The 23,114-nt window shown below is 47.9% G+C and overlaps 1 protein-coding gene across 1 annotated transcript in view; it reads left to right on the plus strand.

Moving 5' to 3' along the window:
* The window catches only part of BICDL1 (BICD family like cargo adaptor 1), a 46,724-nt gene extending 24,070 nt beyond the window's left edge, over positions 1-22,654 (plus strand). The window contains exons 3-10 of the mRNA XM_068412874.1: positions 6,674-6,790; positions 8,865-9,011; positions 10,023-10,202; positions 10,514-10,732; positions 11,909-12,052; positions 15,381-15,511; positions 18,178-18,298; positions 22,454-22,654. Of these exons, the coding sequence (XP_068268975.1) occupies positions 6,674-6,790; positions 8,865-9,011; positions 10,023-10,202; positions 10,514-10,732; positions 11,909-12,052; positions 15,381-15,511; positions 18,178-18,298; positions 22,454-22,654 (1,260 nt within the window). The remainder of the gene's footprint in view (positions 1-6,673; positions 6,791-8,864; positions 9,012-10,022; positions 10,203-10,513; positions 10,733-11,908; positions 12,053-15,380; positions 15,512-18,177; positions 18,299-22,453) is intronic.
* The last annotated feature ends 460 nt before the right edge of the window (positions 22,655-23,114 follow it).

Below are 23,114 nucleotides of genomic sequence, written 5' to 3' on the forward strand. Positions count from 1 at the left end.
TTATAGCCAGCTTCCCCACTGGCCTCTGCCTCAGGTGTGAGGCATCTGAGCTGATGTGATATTAACTCATTGCCATCCACAAGAGCCCACTGCATGACTGGGGTGTGTTGAGAGGAAACTACTCACATTCTTGGTTTGTTTTGTTTTCTACAACATCAGCCTGTCTCCCACTGAAGGAAAGGCTGATCAGCCTGTAGAGCTGTAACAAAGTAGGTCAGGCAGTGTGCCACAAAACCAAACCCTTCTGTCTAAGCAGATATGGTTTATTGGATCCTCTGAATAAGAGAGAAGGAATAACCAGACGGAGACCTGCAGGGGTGTAAAGACAGTTGCAAGCAGCTGAGTTTGAAGGTGTGTGGTACAAAAGCACCAAATACCAGATACGAAGTAATTTGCCTGAATTGCACTGAGAAAGGTGACAGAGACAGGGAGACAGCGTGCCACATCCAGCTCACAATTTCACATAGATGTATGACTTCAGTGCCAGGCACCAGTGAGGACACCTCAGGCTGGATGCTGCATGTCCCTACCGTGGCCGCCCCGCAGATCTTACCTAAACAAAGCAGCAGTCAGGTGGGAGTCAAACCCAAGAATAACTCCAGGGAGTGGGCTGACGGGTGCTATGGCAGGTTGCAGAGACAGTTCCTGAGCAGAAAGAAACCTGTGTTAGGAAGTAAATCTTACCTGCAAAAGCTGAGCAGATATACTCACTCTAGCTACTGGTATTTAATCCACCTGCCAGTCTGCTTATAGCTACTGGGTAGATAACAGGTATATAGTACATACTGATATCCTAGCACTTTTACAGTCCTAAAAATCCATTTTTTCTAAAAGTATCTTATGGGATCAATGTTAATGATCTCTGTTGGATGTTTACAACCAAAATATTTTAGAAGTGTTGCAGGCTTCCTGAATTCTCATTTTTCCACACAACTTCTCCAGGCAGTGACAGCTCTCACACCAGGACCAAGCTGCTACGTACTTTGTGTAGTTAAATTTCCCCACACCTGGGCAGTAGCACAGCGAAGGATGAGGCAAGAAGAAGAGGATTCTGCCCCACCACATCATTTGGCAGAGATGGGGACAATGCTGGCCCCAGCCATGATGCACAACACTCCCCAGCCCCAGTGTGCTGCGCTGCTCTGGGGAACGGTGGGAATAGGCCCTCTGGAAAGGCTTAGCCAGGTCCCCCTCCTCCTCCTCCTCCAACCTTGGTGCTCACAGGGCTGTTTCTCACACTTTTTACCTCAGTCATCACTGCCAGACAGTGCCGTGTCCTTTCTTAAGTCCATTTTTCCAGAGGCGCCGCTGACAGGCTCGACTGGGCCCTGCGGCGGGAACCGGCCGTGTCCGGCATGGGGCAGCCCCGGCCTCTCCTCACAGAGGCCCCTGCAGCCCCGCTGCCATGCCAGGACACCCAGACCCAATAAATACCACTCTTCGCCTCAGTGAAACGCGTATTTAAAAATTGTCACTAAAATATGCACTCATCACACACCCTTCACCAACTTCACTGACGACATCAACCACAAAAAAATCTCCTCGCGCCAAGGTCGAAGCGGCATCGTCACAGCACCGTGAAGGTGGGCAATGTACACCCTGAGTACAGCCCCACCCCTCCTCCCTTCACCACTTCACAGCAAAAAAGTCCCCACTATTAATCCAGTCCCTGGCAATGGCCAGTCCGAGCTTTGCCCGTTATGTCTCTCAGTCACTGTTTTTACCTCAAATTCCTCTGAGTTTGTGTAAGCGATCTCCCTGTCTTTATCTCAACCCAGGGAGCTTTTTCATCTTGTTTTCTCCTCCATCTTGTTGAGGAGGGGGAGGGAGAGAGTGGCTGGGTGGGCGTCTGGCCAACTCACTGCAGTGCCATTGCTCTTCACACACGCAGTGGCGTTGCCATAATGGGGCTGAGGGTGCCGTGACGCCAGGGCTGTCCATTGGGGAATCCCTCCTCTGTGCACATAAATCAGCAAATGCAAACTGGAGCCCTCAAAAGGTGACGAATGGCAAGCACCGCTATTACGTAAGCACTTTCCTGGATAGCATAATGCTTCGAATAACAATTTAAAGTTGACCCGAATTAAAAGCTGCAGTAAAAACCTCTCAAAGATTCCCAAATCGGGCAACCTCCACGTATGCAAAATATGGCACCGGCGTGCCAAGGGCTGGAAAATAGCCATGGCCTCACCACTTTCTTGGCATGGGTCAGTTAGCCCAGAAAACCAGGCTTCCCACCACCGCCGGCAGGCACCAGGGTGCTGGGGTGCTGGCTGCAGTGGTGGGACAGCAATCCCAATCCTCCCAGGCTTCCCTAGACAGACAGATTAATGTATTTTTTTTAATTATTATTATAAAGCAAGATGTTTGGTTTTTCCTCCTTTGTTTGCATTTCAGTAGCCAAATATATTTTCCTCCCAGAGAAGAGCTGGGAATCCAGGAACCTGAAGCCAGGGGAGGCAGCGATTAGTGGTTTGAAGTGTTAATGGTACCACAGTGGGAACGGGGAGTCCCTTGAACTCAGCTATTAGCAAATTAATAAAAGGGGTAACACATTCTCCTGAGTGTTACAAATTTAGCACTAATTAGGACTTCTCTTTCTTAGCTATTTTAGGCAAGAAAATTTTCAATATCCTTTGTTAAATTTGAATCATTTTGTTTGCAGAAGTAAATCATATGGAAACATTGATTTCTTCACCCAGCTACGGTCTATTAAACTTTTTCCATTCTCCTTTTCTTTCTGACATGACTTATAGCTGGATATTTTATATGCAGTCAGTTTTATTTAGCAAATCTTCCCCCAAAAGAGGGTTTTCTTTGAATGAGACTAACCTACAGGCCATTCATTTCTCACAGTCTCTCCCAAACATTTCAAAGATCCCCTCTTCACAGGAGCATCAGTGCTCCAGTTTATTTACATTTTTAAATTTTATTTATTGCTCATATATTCCAGATGTTAAACCTCACCGAGTTACTGTTACTGGTAAGCCATATTTTTCTGCCAAATATCTACACAGTTTTATGTATTTTAGCACTTCAGAATTAATCATGAGAGAAACTTAATCAGGTTTGCAATGAAAAAAAACCCCTTAATTAGAGCAGAGGCCAAAATGTCCTCCTGCTATTCCTTTCTTCTTGCACTGCCCAAATCTCATCTAAACCTTGCCTGAAGTCCAGAAAACAAATCTCACAGTTGATTGAATATATCTAATTGTGAATTGATGTCTGTGCTTTTGCAGATATGTTTCAAACTCTGCCTGAGCTGTGTTGGTTAATTTGCCTATATCCAGGAAATTAATTCTTTCTTAACTACAGAGCAAAGCTATGATGTTGGGTGACATAGGTCTGCCTTTCTGGAAAAATATTACTTCTCTCTAGCAAAATCAATGCATCGCTGAATGATTGACGTAACCACAAAAGGTTTTAGCTTTTAATGTTTAGGAAAACACTGATGGGGAAGAGAAAGCACTACAGTTTGCATAATGAGAGTAGAGCCAGACTGGCTGAGGCAGAAGAAACTCGTTTCAATTCAACAAAAGCCATAGCTTCTTTGAGCAATAAATGGAAAATTTACATAGAAGGTTACATCTTGTGATGACACTAAGTAAAAAAAGCATGTTAGAAGTAATCAGTAGTGAGCTCATGGTTTAAAACACACATGTACACATGTATATATGTACAGCAGAGAACCCAAGTAGATGCCGTATGAAAATACACCATAAAGCCTGACAAATACTGGACACTGTCAAGGTGGCTTTCTATAAAATAATGCAAATTGATGTTAAAATTTAGACTTTCTAATCCCTTAGAAAGGGTAGTTCAGCATCACTATTAATAACCTCTGAAACAAATGTAGCATGAAAAGGGGGTTTCCATGACCAGAGCTCAGCTCAGAAGACTTTGTCTCATGTCTATGAAAAAATCAAACCTTTGCCAAGGGGAGACCAAAGGTATCAGCCATTTCCCTATCTAGAAAACTGGATGAAGACTTTTTGTCATTCTGTGGAGGGAAACACATGATACAGTCATTTCTGTTACTTCTGCTAAATGGCTGATCAGAGAGAGTATTCTGCACTGTATGAGGCTAAAGAAAGCATTATTTTTACTTTTCTCTACTGCATGAGATAGGATGTGAATGGTGTACGCTGAGGTGACACTGTAACATCCCGTCTGCTTTGCGGCCCTAAATGCTAACAATAAATGAGTCCTTTCTTCCCTCCATGTGGGCTATAACTGCGGGAATAAGATGTGTGAGCATGTAAGCTGAGCAGCAAGTAGATAAATTCCAGATGATGATTTAAAGCTGGTGAATACAAACCTTACACTCCTGGAAGCAGTCTAGTACCAGAAAGGACCTTTGAGGTCAATTCATTTCCCTTCTGTCGTAGGCAGCCCTCTGAAAGAAACTGCATGATAAAGTGATCCAGCTCCATCACAAAATTAATTTTTGCCACCATTTCTCCTCCTGTAATGGTGCAGGAGGAGGAATACTACTGCAGCTCCTTGGAAATGTAGAAATCTTCCTATTCCCAGCCCTAATATAGTCCTATCCAGTTTATTCACATAATTTTTTCTGCCAAAATTGTGCTTCTGCTTAAATAGCACTTCTTTCTTCTGTGTGCTTATCCGTGATGTATTTATAGGGAGTCTTCTCTCAGCATTCATTGCATGAGATAAAACAAGCCATCCATTTTTAGTCTCCTTTCATATAACAGACTTTCCATGATCTGGATCACCCTTGTAGCCCTTCCCTTCACCTGCTCCAATCTGAGCATGGGGACAAGAACTTGTAACAGCAGCTATATGTTGTCCTGCCAGGGATTTTTACAATGCCATTAACACTCCCTTGTTCCTTACTGCTATATTGTACATTTACACTGTCTGTATATAGACTTGTTCTAGCAGATAAATTATGTTTCAGCAGTCTGTACAAAAGCAAGTGAATCATTCAAAAAAAGCACAATCCATCCATCTTCTTTAGTGTCACCAACTAATAGTTGCTCAGGATGCTTTGAAATCTATAGCTGCTTAAGGGAAGAAAAATAACCAAGCCCTTCCTATAGTGCTGTGCTGTCATTATATTTTGTGTACTCTGTCCGTGGTTTATTAAACAAATGAGGTGAGGGCGATATGCAAAGGCCTCTGATGTGATAAAGAAGGGGATAAGACCACTCATGCTAATCCAGGATAAGAAGGGAACTAAAAACCAATTGGTAGACAAGATTATTTCTTATTGTTGGAAAGCATTTCTCATTCCAGAAGCCAGTGGTCAGAGCCTGGCTGATTTTGGTGGCCGTGCTTCTGTCATCTGCCACCCCTGCAAGCAAGCAGTGTTGGGGGCAACCACAGTTTCCTCCACTTGACGGAGCTAGAACAGCCTTTTAGCTCTTGCTTCTGATTTGGATTATTTTGCTGCGGACTGTGCAATAAGGGATTGTTTTTAAAAGAGGGTAGTGTTGCCTTTGTGGACAGCTCAGGCTGGGTCTGTGTGTTCATTCCTCAGGTCACAAGCTGCTAGAGCAAAGTCATTGCACACGTTGGTGGAGCTGCTGCCTGGGGCTCCCTGTCAGCCAGAGCACCCTGGGTCAAAGCCTGACCTGTTTTCACCAGACATAAGGATGCACTCCCAAACCTGCCCACAGGGGCTGACCCCAATGCGTGTTTTCTCCTCTTGCCCCATCCCTCCCTCCCATCTCACCTCCCTGTCTAAGGCATTGTGGCTGCTGATAGCATTTGCCGTTGGACATACAGCTCTGTCCATGCCCCAAGCAGGACGGCAATGCCGCCTCTTGAAGGGGGATCAATTCACTTCTAGCTAATCTGCTGGAGAGAGAAGTCTGTGCCTAAGTGTAATGAAACCTGATGGAGGCTAATTAAATAGAAAACCATCCATTTGTGCTGTCTCATTAGGGATTTGTCATAAAAACCTTATGTTCTCTTACAAGCCTAAACAAGTGTGTTCACCATGTAAAAATCAGCCATAAAGCTGTCTGGAGAGTAGTTAACGTGTCTAAGCTGTCATTTATATGGGCTGCCTGCAGCCTGGATCCTGCAGGTAGGAATGGCCTTTCCACTGTCCTCAAACCACCCCGCATAAATGGGGCATCCCTTCTTCAAAATGGGAAAGAGGGCCAAGCCCAGCGATCCTGCACTGACAGTCAGGTGGAACGGATGCTTCTCCGTCTGGCCCTGACGGGAGCCAGAAATCAGAGGTACTTGTTATTTTAGAGCTATGCCAAAGATGTTCAGAGGTCTAGAAAGTGTAAATTTAATAGCAATGTTTCCTGGGGTCTACAGAGATTGCCTCCCCTCTGCCTTTGCGAGTGGCCTGGTCTCCTCCTCAACTCCAACCACGCTACTATTTTTGAGGAAACCTAAATTCCCTGTAGGGCATGGGAGTCATCATGCTGTTTTGCAATGGAAGAGTTATGGGCTGTGTCCCTTTGGCTGCCCCAAGGGAAAATAATCATGGTCTAAATGGCTGCTCTCCTCAACATCCGTCCAGGACGAGCTTTTCCCTCATCTACACTCTGCAGGCTTCAGAGTTTCTGCCAAAACTAAAGCTTGTGCAGAAGTTATATTGGGACAGATCTTCCCATGGGCAGGAGGAGATAACTGCTTTCCTGGTATTGGACGACCCCCTGGGGTAACACCAGCTGGTGTCTCCTTGCAGGCATCGGAGGTGGAGCGGCAGCTCTCCTTGCAGGTCCACACCCTCCGGGAGGACTTTCGGGAGAAGAACTCCTCCAGCAGTCAACACATCGTGCGGCTCGAGAGCCTCCAGGCTGAGGTGAGTCAGCCGAGCTTAGCCTCACTCCTTCAAAAGGCGGCCAGCGCTGGTTTAACTTGTATGATGAACCCCTCTGAACCGAGTAAACAAAACCTGCTGCTTGGAGCAAACAAAGAGCAGGATGGTAGCTGTGGGGCAAAGGACTCCCACAGTGAGAATTTTTGCTGCAACCCAGGGCTGGCTGGGGTGGCATAGGCCAGCTTCCACCGCTGCCTCAGCCACAAGCACGCCTGTGAAATGAATGGATGAGAAGGATCTTCCAGGAGCTAAACCATGGCTGTGCTCTTGCAGGGCTGCTGCCCAGAACAGATGAAACTCTGGGGCATGGTGGGAAGGTCTGCAAGGGTTTATTTTCTGTTCCTCATGCTTGCAAAGAAAGCAGTAATCCTCTCCTGCCTCTGAGCCATGCACACGGGAAAGCAAGGAACCCCTGCCTGTTTTAGCTCTGGTACGTTAGCAGGAATGGTATTACCTTCCTTCCTCTTCCTTTCCCTGATGAGGGTCACTGGGAACCATGTATGCAGGAACTAGAGGGGTAGAAGATGTCCAACTCTACTACCCTACTGCTTTTTTTTATTTATAAGCTGTCTGGAAGAGCTTTTCCTAAAATCTTTCAATTTCTTCTTTTCTCCTGCTCCCACCTGCTCCCTGCTGGTCCCTCGCCTTTTCTTCCCCTCCCCTTGATGTGGAGCAGCAGGTCCTTGAAGTAAGTATGGAGGCTTGGAAAGGATTTGCCCGCGCATGCATCGCCGTCATCATGCATGCCTGTCACTGTGTATGCTTCACCTTGCCTCCTCGCCTCCTTCCTGTCTTTTGCTTTCAAACCCCTTTCCCCCTGTGCCCTTCCCATGGACCAGGACCCACGGCAGAGCAGTGTTTTTTCCGTTACACAGTCATTCACAGGGTGTTCATTACTGGTTTGGATAACAAATGTGAACTCTTGATACAATCTCTGTGTTATACCTCTTATTTTTCTTGCATCCCTTTTCTCCAACCCACACAAATCATGATGGTGGTGGGAAGAGACATCTCAGAAACCATTAGTCACCTAAAAGCAGCTTTCTAATACCTACAGCAGCCTTTACCCTGTAGAAATAGCAAGTCCACACACTTTGCTAATATTCCTTTGTGCAGCCAAATCTTTCCAGCAAGCTGGAAAGCAGCAAAGAGACAAGGTCCCAAAGAGGCCAAGAAAGCAGTGGGAAGTTGCTGAGTTTGTCTATGGTCCATGAACTGAAAGGAGGCCATAGGGAATATTTAGGGTTCCACTGGACTGGTAAATGGCATACGCAGTCCCCAGAGGTCCTCTGTGTACAAATCTGGGAAAAGGCTCCTTTTTCTTGGTTAAACAAGAAGTGACCTTGGCTAGTGCTGATTCATCCTGTGCACTGTTCCCAGCTAACTGAGTCACAGAGGTTTTGCTTGGCACATTGTCCCTCTTCACCTGAAATCGCTGCCCTTGACAATTAAAAGAAATGAACCAATTTTAAAGGCAACCGATCACTGGGAAACTAAAAATAAGCATGGCACAGAAAGGAGTCTTCACAAGTAAAAAGACAGAAAAATCCCTGGTGAGGAGCTGGCAAACACGCAGCAATTAAGAAAAGTGTATGGGCAGCACTGTGGCACAGCCCTGCGGGGAGCAGGATCCTGCAGGCTCACCCTGTGGTCTCCAGCACCCATACAGGAGAAAATGCCACCATGGTCAGTCAGGGACCAGCCAGGAAAAGTAACTAGTTTTGCCCTGTCTCGCAAATTTTAAGGTACAAGGGGTGGGCAGGGCTTGTCTCCGCTTAATCTGTTTGGACATTTCTGCCTGCTCCCTGGTCTCCTACCAATGCACACCCAGCCCCTTCGGAGCTGCCCCTGCAGCCTAGGGAAGGAGGAATTTCCTTTCAGAGCCTTCCTAAGCTTTAAACCACACACAGAGATACAATTTATCTCATACAGGTAGAGAATAAGTATGTGCATACTTCTGCTTTTTGCTGTTTCATTTCTCTCTTGGGAATGTAATTTCCCTCCTCTCTGCTCCCTGGAAAGTGCAGGGTTGACACCGCCTCTCTTTTCTCCGCAGATCAAAATGCTGACAGACAGAAAGCAGGAGCTGGAGCATCGCCTTAGTGCCATGATGGAGGAGAATGACCTGCTCCAGGGAACCGTGGAGGAGTTGCAGGACCGAGTCCTCATCCTGGAGAGACAAAGCCATGACAAGGACCTGCAGGTGAGGAGACAACGATGGGATAGGGAAGAGGGGAGAAATTGAGTAAAAGACGTGATTTGGGGTAAAATAGACCAGAAAAATAATCAGGAACTGGGAGACAAAACAACTGGAAGAATAAAATGGCTCATGTAAGCATGGCAGCAAGCAAGGTCTTGGGTGTTTCCCATGGGGACAGATAACAGGAGCCACAATGGGGCATCTTGACAGCAAAGAGCAGCGTGGGAGGGAGATCTGAACAAGGGAATGGGACAGGGTGCTGGAGAAATGAGGTAAATGTGAAAAGAAGCAGAGAACTCTGTTTGCAGTTCATTTTGCTTAATTTTTTAGTAGTAAATTGGCTTCAGAAGGGGCTTCTTTAGACCTTGCTGTCCCAGAGGGCAGTGACTGGCCTTGTAGCTCTCACTGCTCCAATGGTTTCCCAACAAGCCCCATGGTGTTTGCAGCCATGTGTCAGCAAACATCACTCCCCGGAGAAGCAGCTAGCACCTCTGTGGCTTCAGGCAACTTAGTAGAGAGCAAGATTTTTCCATTTCTCTTCTGTGGGTTGACAGCCACTGGATCTCCAGCTCTCCAAAACAGCACTGAATCTTTCTTCCACTTTTTAAAATATATATTTGTATTTATATATGTGTATAGATCTTTTAAAAACATGTCTGTATTATTTTTCTTTTTGGATTCACTTCCTGCTGTGTTGTTTTCAGCAAATTTTTTTACCTGAGTCCCAACTTCTTCACAATGTTCCTCATTTTAGTGCTGATTAACCTGCTATTTTTGTCTTTCAGGATATTCTGGAGTCTAAACAGTATCTAATGATATTTGGAGATTATTAAGCTCCAATAAGTAGCAATACCAGCCAATAGTACTTTCCTCCTGGCTGGAAACCCTCTTTAGTGACACCCATTCCTCCCTCTCAGCTCCTTTACAAACCAAGAGATTCATCCAGTCCATATCAACTCCACTAATGTATTTTTTTCCTGCTTCCTTGACAAATTCCTTGATTTTCTTTGCAAGCTGCACCAAAGCCAGCTGGAGCTCCAGGAGGTACGGCTGTCATACCGGCAGCTGCAGGGGAAGGTAGAAGAGCTCAGTGAGGAGAGAAGTCTCCAAAATTTCAACACAACCAGCACATCCCTGCTGTCTGAGATAGAGCAGAGCATGGAGGCAGAAGAGCTGGAACAAGAACGAGAACAGGTATTTGCCCTCTGGCCCCTGGGAAAGCCCATGGACCTTTGTGAGCAGCCCCAGAGGGAGAGGAAGTTTAATGCATTTGATCTGGATTTGGAGCTGAACCAAGAGACAGAAAATTGGGGTTATGGTCCCACCTCTGGTATCAACATCCTTTTGACCATATGAAAGTAAAGCTCTACATCCATTTCAAAACCGACATAAGCAAGCTAGACAAATATTTGTGAGGTTTGGCAATCACATGCCTCACTTCACTGTGGAAGAAGGATCTCCATGGCCTGGATGTCCCAGGCTAATGTCAGGCTCTCTCGTTCCAGCTGAGGCTGCAGCTCTGGGAAGCATATTGCCAAGTGCGGTATCTCTGCTCCCATCTCAGAGGAAACGACAGTGCAGACTCAGCAGTCTCTACGGACTCCTCCATGGATGAGTCTTCAGAAACCTCATCAGCCAAAGATGTCCCAGCCGGCAGCCTACGGGCAGCTCTCAGCGAGCTGAAAAGACTGATACAAAATGTGCTGGATGGGGCAGACTCCACAGTAAGTTGGTGGCACAGGGAGACCTTGGCTTGTGCGTGTCCCCTTGCCCATGTGACAGAGCTTGCTGCAGGTTCCTGCTGGATCCTGAAGTCCCCGGTCTCCGAGAAAACCTCTGTGGCCCACAAAGATGGGCTGTCACAGCGCACAGCCTGCTCCATGTGTCTCAAATGGTCAGCCAAGAGCCAAACCAGCACATGGAGTTCCAGCTTGCAGTGGTCAGAGCACCATAAGTGTCAAGCTTATGCAACCATCATTGGTCTGGGAGTCATTCTGGAAAATTAATGAAAGCAGGCTTGCTTTGAGATTTACAGTAAGTTAGAGTTTCAACATGGAAATATTGCAGGTTGCCTTATATATCACACTTCAGTTATTTCTCTTCAGATTTTCCTAACCTTGCTTTATTAGCAATAGAATCACAAAAACATCATAACCCCTATGAAGGTAGGTTCTGCCCCTGCCAATTGCATTGGGTGCAAATGTCTTGGCAAGAGCTGCCAGACTCAGATCCATTGACAGGTGAAGGGTTTTGCTGACAGATGATAGTGTCTGTGGGGTGTGGCCCTGGGGCTGCTGGGGAGGAAGGGATGGCATGGAGGACCACTCAGCATCCACAGGAGTGCAGAATTATGAGAAAACACCTCATTTTTTTGCAATGGCTCAAATCAGACCTATTTCCATCACGCACAAGCTGGTTGCATTGCCAGTACGACTTATTTGAGATGCCATGATGAGGAAGATAGTGCAGACCCTGCAACTGCAGACCTGTATGGGAGTACTCACCCTCCTCATTTCAGTACCTGTAGCAGCTGGTAAGAAGGCTGAGCATAGAGATGAAGTTGTATTTGGTAAATAAAAAATAGAGTCCTGCAACAGGTCTACAAACATGAAGAACTGTAGCCATATGTTACCAAGTGGTCAGTAGGTCTCTGTAAATTTGGTTTATGCTAAGGTGAGAAGATGTCTGCATGCTCTTTTTATGACGTGTAGAAGTACTACCCTTGGCCGAGCATGTTTCCACTGTGGAGGTATATGGGAACAAAACTGAAACTCTACCAAAGTCACATTCACACTTACTTCTCCCTTGTTTAGTACCCTCCATCCCAAACCAGTGTCAAGTTAATGCAATTGCCTGTTTTAAAGTGAAATCTGAGCAAGAGATTTCTCTCCCGCTCTCAGAGCTCTCGACGAAGCGATGATGACGCCTTAGAGGAACAGATCAGGCGAACAAGCGAGGATTCGCGAGCCCTGAGGGAATTAATGGAGGGAGAACGGGGGAAACTGAGGCAGAGTTTGGAGGAGCTGCAGCGACTGCACAGCCAGGTTAGCAATTCCCACGCTTTACATGTGGTCTTGTAACACCAGTGTTCATCCTCAAAGACATGCCATAGAAGAGGTCAACATGGTTAATAATGCAGGAGGATTTGGGCCAAAACCAGTTATGGTTGGATGAGGGAGACACTGTTAAATCCAGTGCAGAGGTTTCATGCATTTAGCATCAGAGTTTTTGACAAGTTGTCTGGGGCCCGTCTCAGACATCATCTCAGGCAGCCAAACTTCCTTTAAACCTTTCCCGCAACCTGCTTTTCAGCCAACCTGTCTCACTTAAATTCTTCTCAGCAGAAGACCCCAAAGTACAAGGCTGCTTGATATGGGGTACTGGAAACTCATAGGTATCCAGTCTGACCCTTCTTGCTTGCACTAAGCCCTCGTAAAGGGTATATGCAACCGCTGGATGGACAAAACAGTGCTGCTCTGCTGTGCATGGTGCAGGGTTCGCCCCCTTCCACAGCAGCATCACAAAACCCTCACAAATGCACACCTAGAGAATCTTAGTCATGGCCAGCCTGGCACCAGGCAGCACCCCAGGGCCAACAGGGACCGGCTAAGGCTAAGAAAATCTCAACAGCAACGAATGATCCAACCCCAAAACACCACCACACCTAAAGCACAGAATCACACTGCATCCTCACTGAATGTAGCATCGTCTGTGTCTGAGGCCCTATGCTAAAAGCAGCAAAAGGAGACAGGCACTTAAGGAGATGCCCTGCAATCCCTATCGTCTCTATGGCACAAGTCTCCAAATGCTGGAAGGTATCTGGAGGCTGCAGCAGAAGCAGCCTTTAGTGCAGCTGCTTGTGCAGCACCAACTGCATTGGAGCAGGGAATGGGATTAATGCCTTGGCTGGTCTTGCCAGTGGTTCTTTATCGCCCTTTCGCCGTACCCCTTTGGAGAAGGTAAAAGAAAACACATCCCCATTCAGAAAGTCAGCACAACCTGGGGTCCGACAGCCTTGTGTAGTGCTATGGGAGCTCCCACCATGGGGCTGAAATAAAAAGAGGGAGAGCATCATTAAATACTCCTGGCAGTGATGGCTGCATGTGTACGAGGATGGGAAATAGTCTTGCTGACAAAGCAGCTGATTAGAGGCAGACTGCAGCAAGGGAGCAGCCCTGGCACCCATCCTTCCCTGAGGACTGCTCCTCTCAGCGATGTGGCCACGACAAGAGACACCTTTGAGGGTCTAAACTTCTGCCTCCAGTGAGACATGAGCCCAGACGCACCTCTGGCCATGCTGCCATAGTCCTGTGCACCACCCACAGGTCCCCCTTGCCCTTAAACACACCTGAGATGGAGGAGACAAGAGCTTGATCACTGTAACTTGGCTATGCTGACAGAGACCATTAGGGGCTTATTCACAGATTTTGATTGACCATCCGTACACCAGCCCGCTTGTCTGGATGCAGCGCCTCCTTACACATGAGGCCTTGACAGGACACCAGGAGGGAGCAGCACTTGGTTGTTCTTTGCTGTGGCTGGTCTGCCAAAACTCCCTGGCCAGGAAGAACCAGAGGTCCCCTCCCGGATCACAAGTCTGGACCCCCATCTCTGCTTTTAGGGGTCTCTGACTACCAAAGCTCTGAACATTTAGGGAGCAAAGGGAAGACAGCAGTTCTCCTGCTTTCTCCTCACACCTCTGTCTTATATGGAAAAAGATGGGGCATAACTACAAACGCAGCAGACATTGCTCTTGGAGAAGCACTCCAGCCTCACACAGCAAGTACACATCTCCTGCAGCTTTTGCCCATAACCCAGCCTCGCGCTTGCTCAAGGTTAATAATTATTCTCACCTCCCATAGAAGACACAACATTGTCTTCAGTTCAGTGCTAAAGAAAATCAATGCTCACGGAAATCTGGTCCATCTGTGGCAGCAGTGCTTTGCTGCCTCCACATCCCTCTGTGCTGTCACTGATATTGATACAATAAAAGGGGAACTCCTCCTGAATGGCTTTTGGGACCTCATGGCACCACACACGTTCATTGCTCTTGCCTGAAAGCAAGGTGAGCTGGTGGAGACAGGCTCCTGCCTCTGTCTACACTGGAAAGCAGTTTCACACCTTCTGCCTGGTCCATTTCTTCCCTCTGTGGCATCCCATTCTTACCTGAAACTCAGACAAAAACAGTTAAAACCCCAAACCTATCCCCAAATGCAGTTTTTTGGGGCCTCTTGACCTGCTGTCCCCTGGGATTTCAGCAGAAGTGCTGAGCACCTTTCACATAGCTCCCACCACTGCTCTCTGTCACATTGTCACTCTGAGGTGCATCCCATGCTGGGCTGCGGGAGGGCATCGCTCGGGCAGAGCCCCCCAATTCCCTGGCAGCCCCAGTATACAGTGGGGAGTCTCTGCACACAGGCAGGGCACGTTCACACCCTCCTCCCCCCCCCCCCCCCCCCGACCCAGCCATGCCAAGCTAACGGCAGATCCTCCCACGCCATTGATGTGATGAGCCCTTTTTGACTGTCTGCCCTCTATTTAACGATTTCTTTGAGGATTCAAGCACTACTGAGCTGCATTTAGAGAAAGGAGGTGAGTCAAATGCTGGAAGGGTTTCCAGGTGGTGGAGTAGCGTAACAGAGCATGTGTGTGCCCTAGACAAAGAAATTAAACGTGTATGAAATATTGCAAAGCTGTGCTAATGCAATCCTTGCATGATTTCACACCCTATTAACTCACTCTGCACAGGACCAAAACGATAGATCATTTCTCAGACTATTTAAGACTCCGCATATATTTTAAAGTCTAATTAAAATTGTAAGATGTGCCAGTAACACCTTCCATGGCGTGGAAGGGAATTTTCACTTCCTTTGTCTTCAGCTTCATACTACTTCAAGAGACATAACAGACCCCTCCAAAAAATCTTATTTGCTGCTAAATAGTGTTTGCAATAACTTAACCCTGGAAAGATCAGAATGCAACAGGCAGACTCAGTGGATGCGTGCACAAGGCAAACTGCTTGGAGAGAGGCAATATTTCAGTGCTGATGCCACAGTGGGTTTAAAGCCATCAGGACAGCAAAGTCACGGGCGGGTCCTGCCCCGCACAGCGGCACAGCTTTCAGTGCTGTTGCTGCACGTTACTGCAGCCGTCCTGGTGACCCATCTTGCTGAGACCAGCACTGGCATCCCAGGGCGAGCTGGCACATTTCATGGGGAATTGCACCAGCACTAGCAGCCCCCTCCCAGCAGACACACCTTCCTCTACAAGCAGGGGACCTCAGCCTCCAGGTTGGCCCATGTAGATTTTTTTTTTTTCCCCTCACAGTGAATTTGAGCAACATTAGGTTTCACATCTTCCCTCTGTCCACAGGTCACGCTGCTGAGCGTGGAAATGACGACGCTGAAGGAGGAACGGGACCGGCTGCGAGGTGCTGCTGAAGACAAGGAGACAAGTGAACGGCTCCTGCAGGCCATCAGGGACCGAGACGAGGCCATCGCCAAGTAAGTGGTATGAACAGCCAAAGCCAGGCTGAGTTAGCAGTTATGGAGTACCTTAGCAGGAGATGCCTCCACAGTGGATTTTTCCCACCCTCCACAAATTTAAATAGCTGTTGCACAGTGATGGAGTGAGTCTTGGCTTTGCTGGCATTGGGAAATGCTGCCAGGAGCTTGGGAGCAGGGCAGCGGATGCCGATTTCCAGAGCTGCCCCATGGCAGGCTTGGGGGCATTTAGGAGGATGCTGTGAACTATGTTTTTGCCATCCCTAGTGCTGGTCTGATTCACAGCAAGGAGGAGAGGACTTCAGGGAACCACATGGAAAGACCAGGTCTGCCCTATTTGTCCTGGTTTTCTTCTTTTGCTCTTCCAGACACGCAGCCCTGCTTTCCTGCCCATCCCCATTACAGCCCTGCTTGGGCTTCTTCCCTAAACCATTTCTCTGGTCACTCGCTCTCCTTTCCTGTTCCAGGGTCTTTTTTGCATCTCCAGTCCTGTAATTCTCTAATTCTCCTTTCAGGATTCTCCCACTGTTTTGACTCTTTATTTTCCCCCTCCTCCTTGCAGACCTGTGCAGTTTTGCTACCCCGTACCCCATACCCCCCTTCCCTGGCTCCGTGCTGAGGCTTGCCACACTGCCCCGAGCACTCTTTGCTCTGAGGAGAGGGGCAGAAGCATTCACTGCCCTGTGCTCTGGGTAGAAAGGATACATCTGATAATCTCTTCAAGAAGCAGATGGGCCAGGACACCACCAGTCCATCTCCTTATGGAAACACTAATACTCAAGCCCTCAGCAAGAGGAGGAGCATGAAAGCATTGCACCTCTGAGGATGTGAGGAGCTAAATCAGCATGCACAATCCTTTCATCTTTTTTTAAGTGACCCGATCATCCATGCTGTTCTCGCCCTGGTAGCCAGCTACCAAATTCCCATCGCTGTCCTCTGTAACACCTCCATCTGTTGGCAAAAATCAGGAGCATCCCAGCTGCACTGCCAGGTGCAGAGAGGTGGTTCTGACATTTCCTGTGCGTGTGGGTTGCTGGTCTCTGTGGCTATGGCAACGCGCTGCCACCGTGATAAATCCCCTGGTAATATCCAAGCAGCAATGGGGAGCTTCCCAACAAAAGGCTACGTAAGGTGCTCAAAGCCACAGCCAGAAGGGTACAGCTTCTCCATGGCGGTTAATGACCCCGCTGGGACAAAGCACTAATATTGACAGCTGACTGTCCCACAGCAGCAGGAGCCCAGAGAAAGGGGGACATGACAAGCGCGCACGGGTGAGTGGCGAGCGATTAATGAGCAGAAAGTAGCTGCAAATGAAAGCAGACAAGAGCGTCTTGTTGCTAGAAATGAAAGCGTCCCTCCGCAGACTGAGCGGGCTGATCCCGGGCAGCAAGCCGCCTGGGAGGCTCGTGATATGCTTCCCACCTCGCACCTCAAGGGTTAAGTCATTTTTGTTGAAGCTCTCCAAAAAAAAAAAAAAAAGCCCTAACTCTGAACAGGAATAAAATCACTGCCTGAAGCAGACAGCTGGCATGGAAAATTTTTAGCTTGGAGCTGAAGTTTGGCAACACAGGAAGCAATAGGAGAATAGGATCCTATAATAGGAGGTGCTTAGCAACTGCTACCTGGAATATAAGCACAAATTCCCAAATTGCTCTTCTACAGGGGAGCACAAGGGAGCTATTAGGAGGTGATGAATTAGTTACAGTTAATAAGATGCAATTATTTCTCCCGAAAATGTTTGCAAGGAAAGATGGTTCCCAGCAAGTCATGTCACGGTTTCCCATCACGCAGCAGTTAATTGAAAACTTAAGGTTTGTGCTTGCCTGTGAGCTCCCAGCATGGTGAGCAGCACTTCCCAGCTTGAGCACCTTAAGAAATTGCCCCTTTGTAGAGGACAACTCTTTCCACTAGCCAGTAGCAGCTGGAGCATCTCAGCCACTGAGCACTCAGGGACCTTTGGGCAACCGTGGCCGTGGCATCACATGCCTGGTGGCCACCAAATGCCTGGAAAGAAACACAGCAGCAGTGTTCCCAAGGGTCAGCACAACCCCATTGAAATTGGGAGCTTTCCTTAAAGCATAGTATTTAATTCAAACATTTTTAACAGTTTGTCATTCTTAAAAAGCATATGCTGTGATAAACTTCCTTCGTTCCAAGTCCCACCTTTAGGAACTCAAAGCAGAGTTGTAGTCTTTGAGGGTGTTTTCCTTGTTTGTTTTATATTGCAACTTATTGATCAAGTGATCAGAGACAGATCATTTGGTTTTTAGCACATACCATTTCCTTTCCTATGCATTAGTAAACAAAAGGAAAAAATATTTATATGTAGATTCTACCTCGTTTTAGATCTCCTTTTTTAATGGCAGATCCTGCACATTACCCAGCCACACTGTATTACCCAGCCACACAGCAGTGTATCTGAATATCTTTTTCTATTCTTCATAGTGTGCTTACCAGAAATCTGCTGGTTTTATAGTAGGGAGGTCTGCAGTTACGTCCCATTCTTCAGATGAATAGACTGTCCAGAATACAACGGAGATGAACAGCTTAAGATCTGGGGACTTGCCAATGAAAGAAATTGTCGACTTCTCCTCAAGGATATGTTTAACGCTTCCTTTAAAAGAAAAGAAAAAGTCACATGCCCCAATTTCTCACTCTCCCCCCAGGAAGAACGCGGTGGAGGTGGAGCTGGCCAAGTGCAAGATCGATATGATGTCCCTCAACAGCCAGCTGCTGGACGCCATCCAGCAGAAGGTGAACCTCTCGCAGCAGCTGGAGGCCTGGCAGGTGAGCAGCCCCCGGTCACTGCAGGGCAGGGGCTGGGTGGCACGTGGCCCAGGAGGCACCTTTGGGTGACTTTCCCCCCCTCCCTGTGGGTTTGCTGCGTTCTCAGCCCAAGCATCCATAGATAGGAGCATTTGCTTTCAGCTTTGCAGGAGCCAGTGATGCAGTGGTGCTCAGGGTAAACACAGCCCTCCCCTGCTCAAAGCCTAACAGCTGTGAGTGTTAATTCATTATACAGGAATGCTCATTTCAAATGGAGAAACAAACTGTATTTCGTGGCTGCATGCAGCATGGGTAACATACACTTTGCAAGGTAACCTGCTGCAGCCCAGGAAGGGAAGGTCTCTGTGTGAGAGACATCCCTGGGCAGGTGCAGCCTTGGGGACGTGTGGGCACAGCATGTCCTTGCATTTCCATAAGGGAGCAGAAAGGTGGGAGGCAGAGAGGTTGTGGCGATTGTTTCGCGGTATAGCTGCACTGTTTTCGTCAACTCAGAAGATCCGGCAAGCTGGAGAAGCTAAAATCCCAGCTCTCCACCAAGGTAAAAAAATCCAGACCCCAAACCCACAGCAGTTCAGTGTCTGCCTTGAAGATGCTCTCCCTGGGGTCAGTGGGGAAAACCCGTGCAAAGGCAGAGAGCCCTTGAGGGCAGACAAAGCTGTCTCCTCCCAGAGACTAGCACTGAGGGAAGACTGCTTCAATAGAAAACAAGCAGATACAAGAGAAAAGGTCCAAGCCAGTTATAGTGATTTGTTGCAGACCTTGCAAGACCCCGACTCTACTAACAACCAGCCTGACCAGTAGAAACCTCTCCCGTACAACCTCACTCCTGTTTCAACTCCACTGTGTTTTCGTTTCTCTTTTTTTTTTTTCTTTTCTTTCTCCTGCTTACAGTTTGCTTCCTCAGGGCTTTTTACTATCTGGCTCCTTTGGTTTCTGATCTAGTGGCCTTTCTCAGTTCCTGTACCAACAGCTTTAGTCGTACACCCCTCCTGCCTTTGAGGTGAGCTCCCCGCACCCTCGCCAAGCACCCACCATCCCCTCGCCTGCTCCATTCGCTGCCACCATCACCCGCATCCATCTCTGTCCTCACCGTCATCTGGCAAGAGGGGCCAGTGGGGGGTCTCCATCACCCACCAATATTCTGCACACACACCCGCACCCCAGCACCAGGCCAGGGCACAAGGTGCAGCAGCCTACACCCCATGGTAAGGCTTTACCCCTCAGGTCACCACAGGGAAAGCCAGGCTGGGGCATACATATCATTAATCCTCTTCATGTGGCATATCTAGTATCTGGAAAACTTCCTGAAATACAGAGTGGGATTTTACTTCTCAGCCTCGTTATCTAGTAAGTGACAGTCAGTGCTCTGCATAGGAGCTGTCTGTATCCAAGTTCTGCTTCAGTTTGGACGGGTGGTATAAATTGAGACCTACTTACTAGCACAGTCAGTATTTAGTGCTGGAATATCCCCAGCTCAGGGTTGTAACCACAGGCATTTGCTTTCTCACTTCACACTGTGTCGTCCAATTGCAACAATACAGCAACCCCATCCCTGCTCCCATCAGCTCTCTGGGATGAGGATCGGGCCCACTAGCACTGCAGAAGTTGTCTCCAACATACTGGCCTAAAGTGTTATTACGCAGTAGCAAAATAGTTTCCAAGCACCTGATGTCCCCAGAACAGAAGCTCAACCACAGAGGCACAAAAAAAGTCAGGTGATTTACGTATTTTGGGGACTATTTGGCAAAGCTGAATGTTTCTGATAAAATGGGGTGAGATTCTGTGCTTTATCTGGGCATAAATGGAGGCTTTAATCTGATAAAATTTTGCTCTTGCCCACTTCTAGTCTGCACTTTACCAAGAACCATCAGCAAGATTACAGTTTTCTGTAAGCACATAATCATACAGGCTATAAAATACGCCACAAGCAAAATCCCACGCATCTGAGCCTAGCACAGGAGTGGATGCGCACCTTGCCCCCATGCCTAATCTGACCCCCACTGGTATTCATCATTATCTGACTGGGGGCAGGAGGGGCGTTACTGGGCGTAGGGAAGGAATATGAAGCAAACTTGGAAGTGAAGGCGGCTGCTTCTCTGAAACGAGAGCTCAGTGGCTTTAGTGCAATAGTGACAGTGGCACCGTCACCAAATGCTGCAATGCCAGCAGAGATCTGCAGCCTGCATGGCCACGCCATCAGCCTCCGAGGTCAGCTTATCTCATGCAAGGGAGCCCACCTCCAGCTCACAAAGAGGATAGATGCCATTTGCACCTCCTTTAGCCTCACTCCTTCTGCAAAGAACAGAAACTCCTGCCTGGAACACCCAGAGCACACCAGTACCGTGTTATCCAGCTTTACGGGACCGTTTTATCAGACAGGTCTGGTACCGCTGGTGTTTGTCCTCCCTCTGCGTCCCTGGACACTCCTGCACCCCTGCCCAGTGCCAAGGCAGAGACTGCCCCAGCCTCGCTGTGTACATCTACCCCGAATCTCCACAGCCAAGTTCTGTGCTCTCTGATTCACGCATCAGATAGACAGGGACTTGAATGCAGTGCACTCTCAACAGTGCATACTGTATTTTATATATATATAAAAAACATTTTTATATATATTAAAAAAATATATAAAAATCATACTCATCCCTTGTTATGTGATTAACCAAGGATACAGATCTGCCATGCTGGAGCCTGGGTGCCTACCTCACTTAGTAGAAGAGGTGCCTTCAAAATCCAAGTGCTATACATTTTCACATGGCAGCTTCACCTCTGGAAATCTCTTTCACCTTAATGCTGATGTTTACCTTAACCTCTTCAACTCTCCCTCTGTCTCTCCCCTTTCTAACCCTGCTCTAAAAAGATCCAAAACTTTCCCTGTCCACCTAGCTCTGCACCCTCCTGCTCCCCCAGGGAAAGTCCCCATACTAAATTCAAGTCCACACCATGGCTATCAATCCTTTTCCTTGCAGAAAATGCTGCAACAAGAGATTAGCCATTGTTCAGGTTTCCAGCCCAAGTTGGCTGGTTTTATTCCACATCGAGCTACAGAGCGGCTGGGGGCACCCGTTGGGCAATGGCAGCACCTTCCCTTCCATCTCAGTGCTGCCCTGATGGGCTACACTGCACCAAGTGCCGAATGAACAGCACTTCCACCACTACAGCCCAGCCAGGGTATCCTTGTTCTCACCAGATAGTGCCCTCAGTCCTAAACAGGGTCCAAAACACTGGAGAACAGTTGATTTCTCCTCTGGAGATAGTTTGTGTATACACATTTTCACTAAGCTACAGTTTAAATATGCAATTATAGCAGAAATAATAGATGGGAAGGTTTAAAATGTGTAGAATTGATAGCCAGGTTTTCAAGGAACACATTAGCATGTCATTAGTGGCAACAGAACTGACTGATTATTTTGTGTAGAGCGATTTCACTGTGCTGCAAACATGGATTAAACCAGAGCGTTTCTGGTACATCTAAAAAACCACAGTGCAGTTGTTCATGCCAAGCTGTCGGTCAGAGAGCTCCCACTGCTCTGCTGGCACTAGAGGAAGGAGCGGGTCTAAGGGACGAGCACAGTTCTCTTTGGTAAGTCTGGTGCAAAACCCACGTGGGGTCTCATGGGCCCACGTCTGGCACCAGCCCCTCGGCTCCCAGCAGCACCTTCCTCGAAGAAGCCCTGCTAACAGTGGCTGTGCAGGCAGCTCTGTCACACCTACCTGCCTGCCTGCTCCACATGGCAAGCACATAGACCTGCTCAGGACGGACATCCTTACTTTTTCTGGCATTTGCCTTCAGCTGCATTTGTTCTTTTTTATTTATTTCTCCCCACAAATGGGACATCTGCAAGCTGCAGACAGCAGAGAAACGTAGTTTAGGGGTGTCACAGAGTTCCAAGCAGGTGCAATGCTCCTCTGCGAGACCACCTGAGCAATTTATCCCTCAGAATTGTGTGATTTACCTTCCTCGCTCACTAAAAAGCCTCACGGCAGCAAGCAAGGCTGAGCCTGCTGCCATGTGGGGAGCTAGACCTGTCCCCACTCTTGTCATCCCTCCTCCATCTCATCACAGCACGTTTCACACCCATTTCAGCCGCGTCCCTGCGTGCGCTCCCTTTGAGCATCAGCTGCCACTAACAACCCTCTCCTCTCCCTCTGCTGCAGGATGACATGCACAGGGTCATTGACCAGCAGCTGATGGACAAACACCCGAAGGAATGGAGCCAGCTTGCTTATTCCTTCTCCAGTGGCTACGGCGCAAAGCGGAGTGCCAGGCCCTCCCCCGTGGTCAGGCCGGAGCTGCAGGGGGACGAGCCCGTGGGGGCAGAAGGGAACCGTCTCTTTTCCTTTTTCAAGAAAAATTAATTTGAAAAAGAGAAACCTCCTCAATAATTCCTGCTTCAAGATGGGGTGTGGGGCAGCTGCCCAGCTTGCTGATGGACCCAACTCTGATCCACTAAGAAAAAAAGAAGGGGGCAAAGGAGTTAACCCTTGAGACTCTGCACTATTTACACCGCACCTGGTCTGAACCAAATGTTTACAAGAATTGGAGAATTTGCAAATTGACAATGTGATACTAATAGAAAGAAACTTTTCTTATTCTTTAAGTGAAGTGATAAACTTCAGGGTATGTTTTAGGCGCTTTGACACAGTCCAGTTTCTGCTGTGAAGAATAATCTGATTGTCTTAAAAGCATTCTCATGCTGGAGAAGGAAAGAAGCAGCCCCAAGACAAAGCAGCGCAGGGGATTGAGAACTGCCGTCACAGCGAGCACAGGGGGAAGAAGAGGGCTGAATGCAAGAGAAGAGAGGGGAGTCACTTACAC

The sequence above is a fragment of the Nyctibius grandis genome, chromosome 14 (assembly GCF_013368605.1).
Source record: "Nyctibius grandis isolate bNycGra1 chromosome 14, bNycGra1.pri, whole genome shotgun sequence".
NCBI classification, from domain to species: Eukaryota; Metazoa; Chordata; class Aves; order Nyctibiiformes; family Nyctibiidae; genus Nyctibius; species Nyctibius grandis.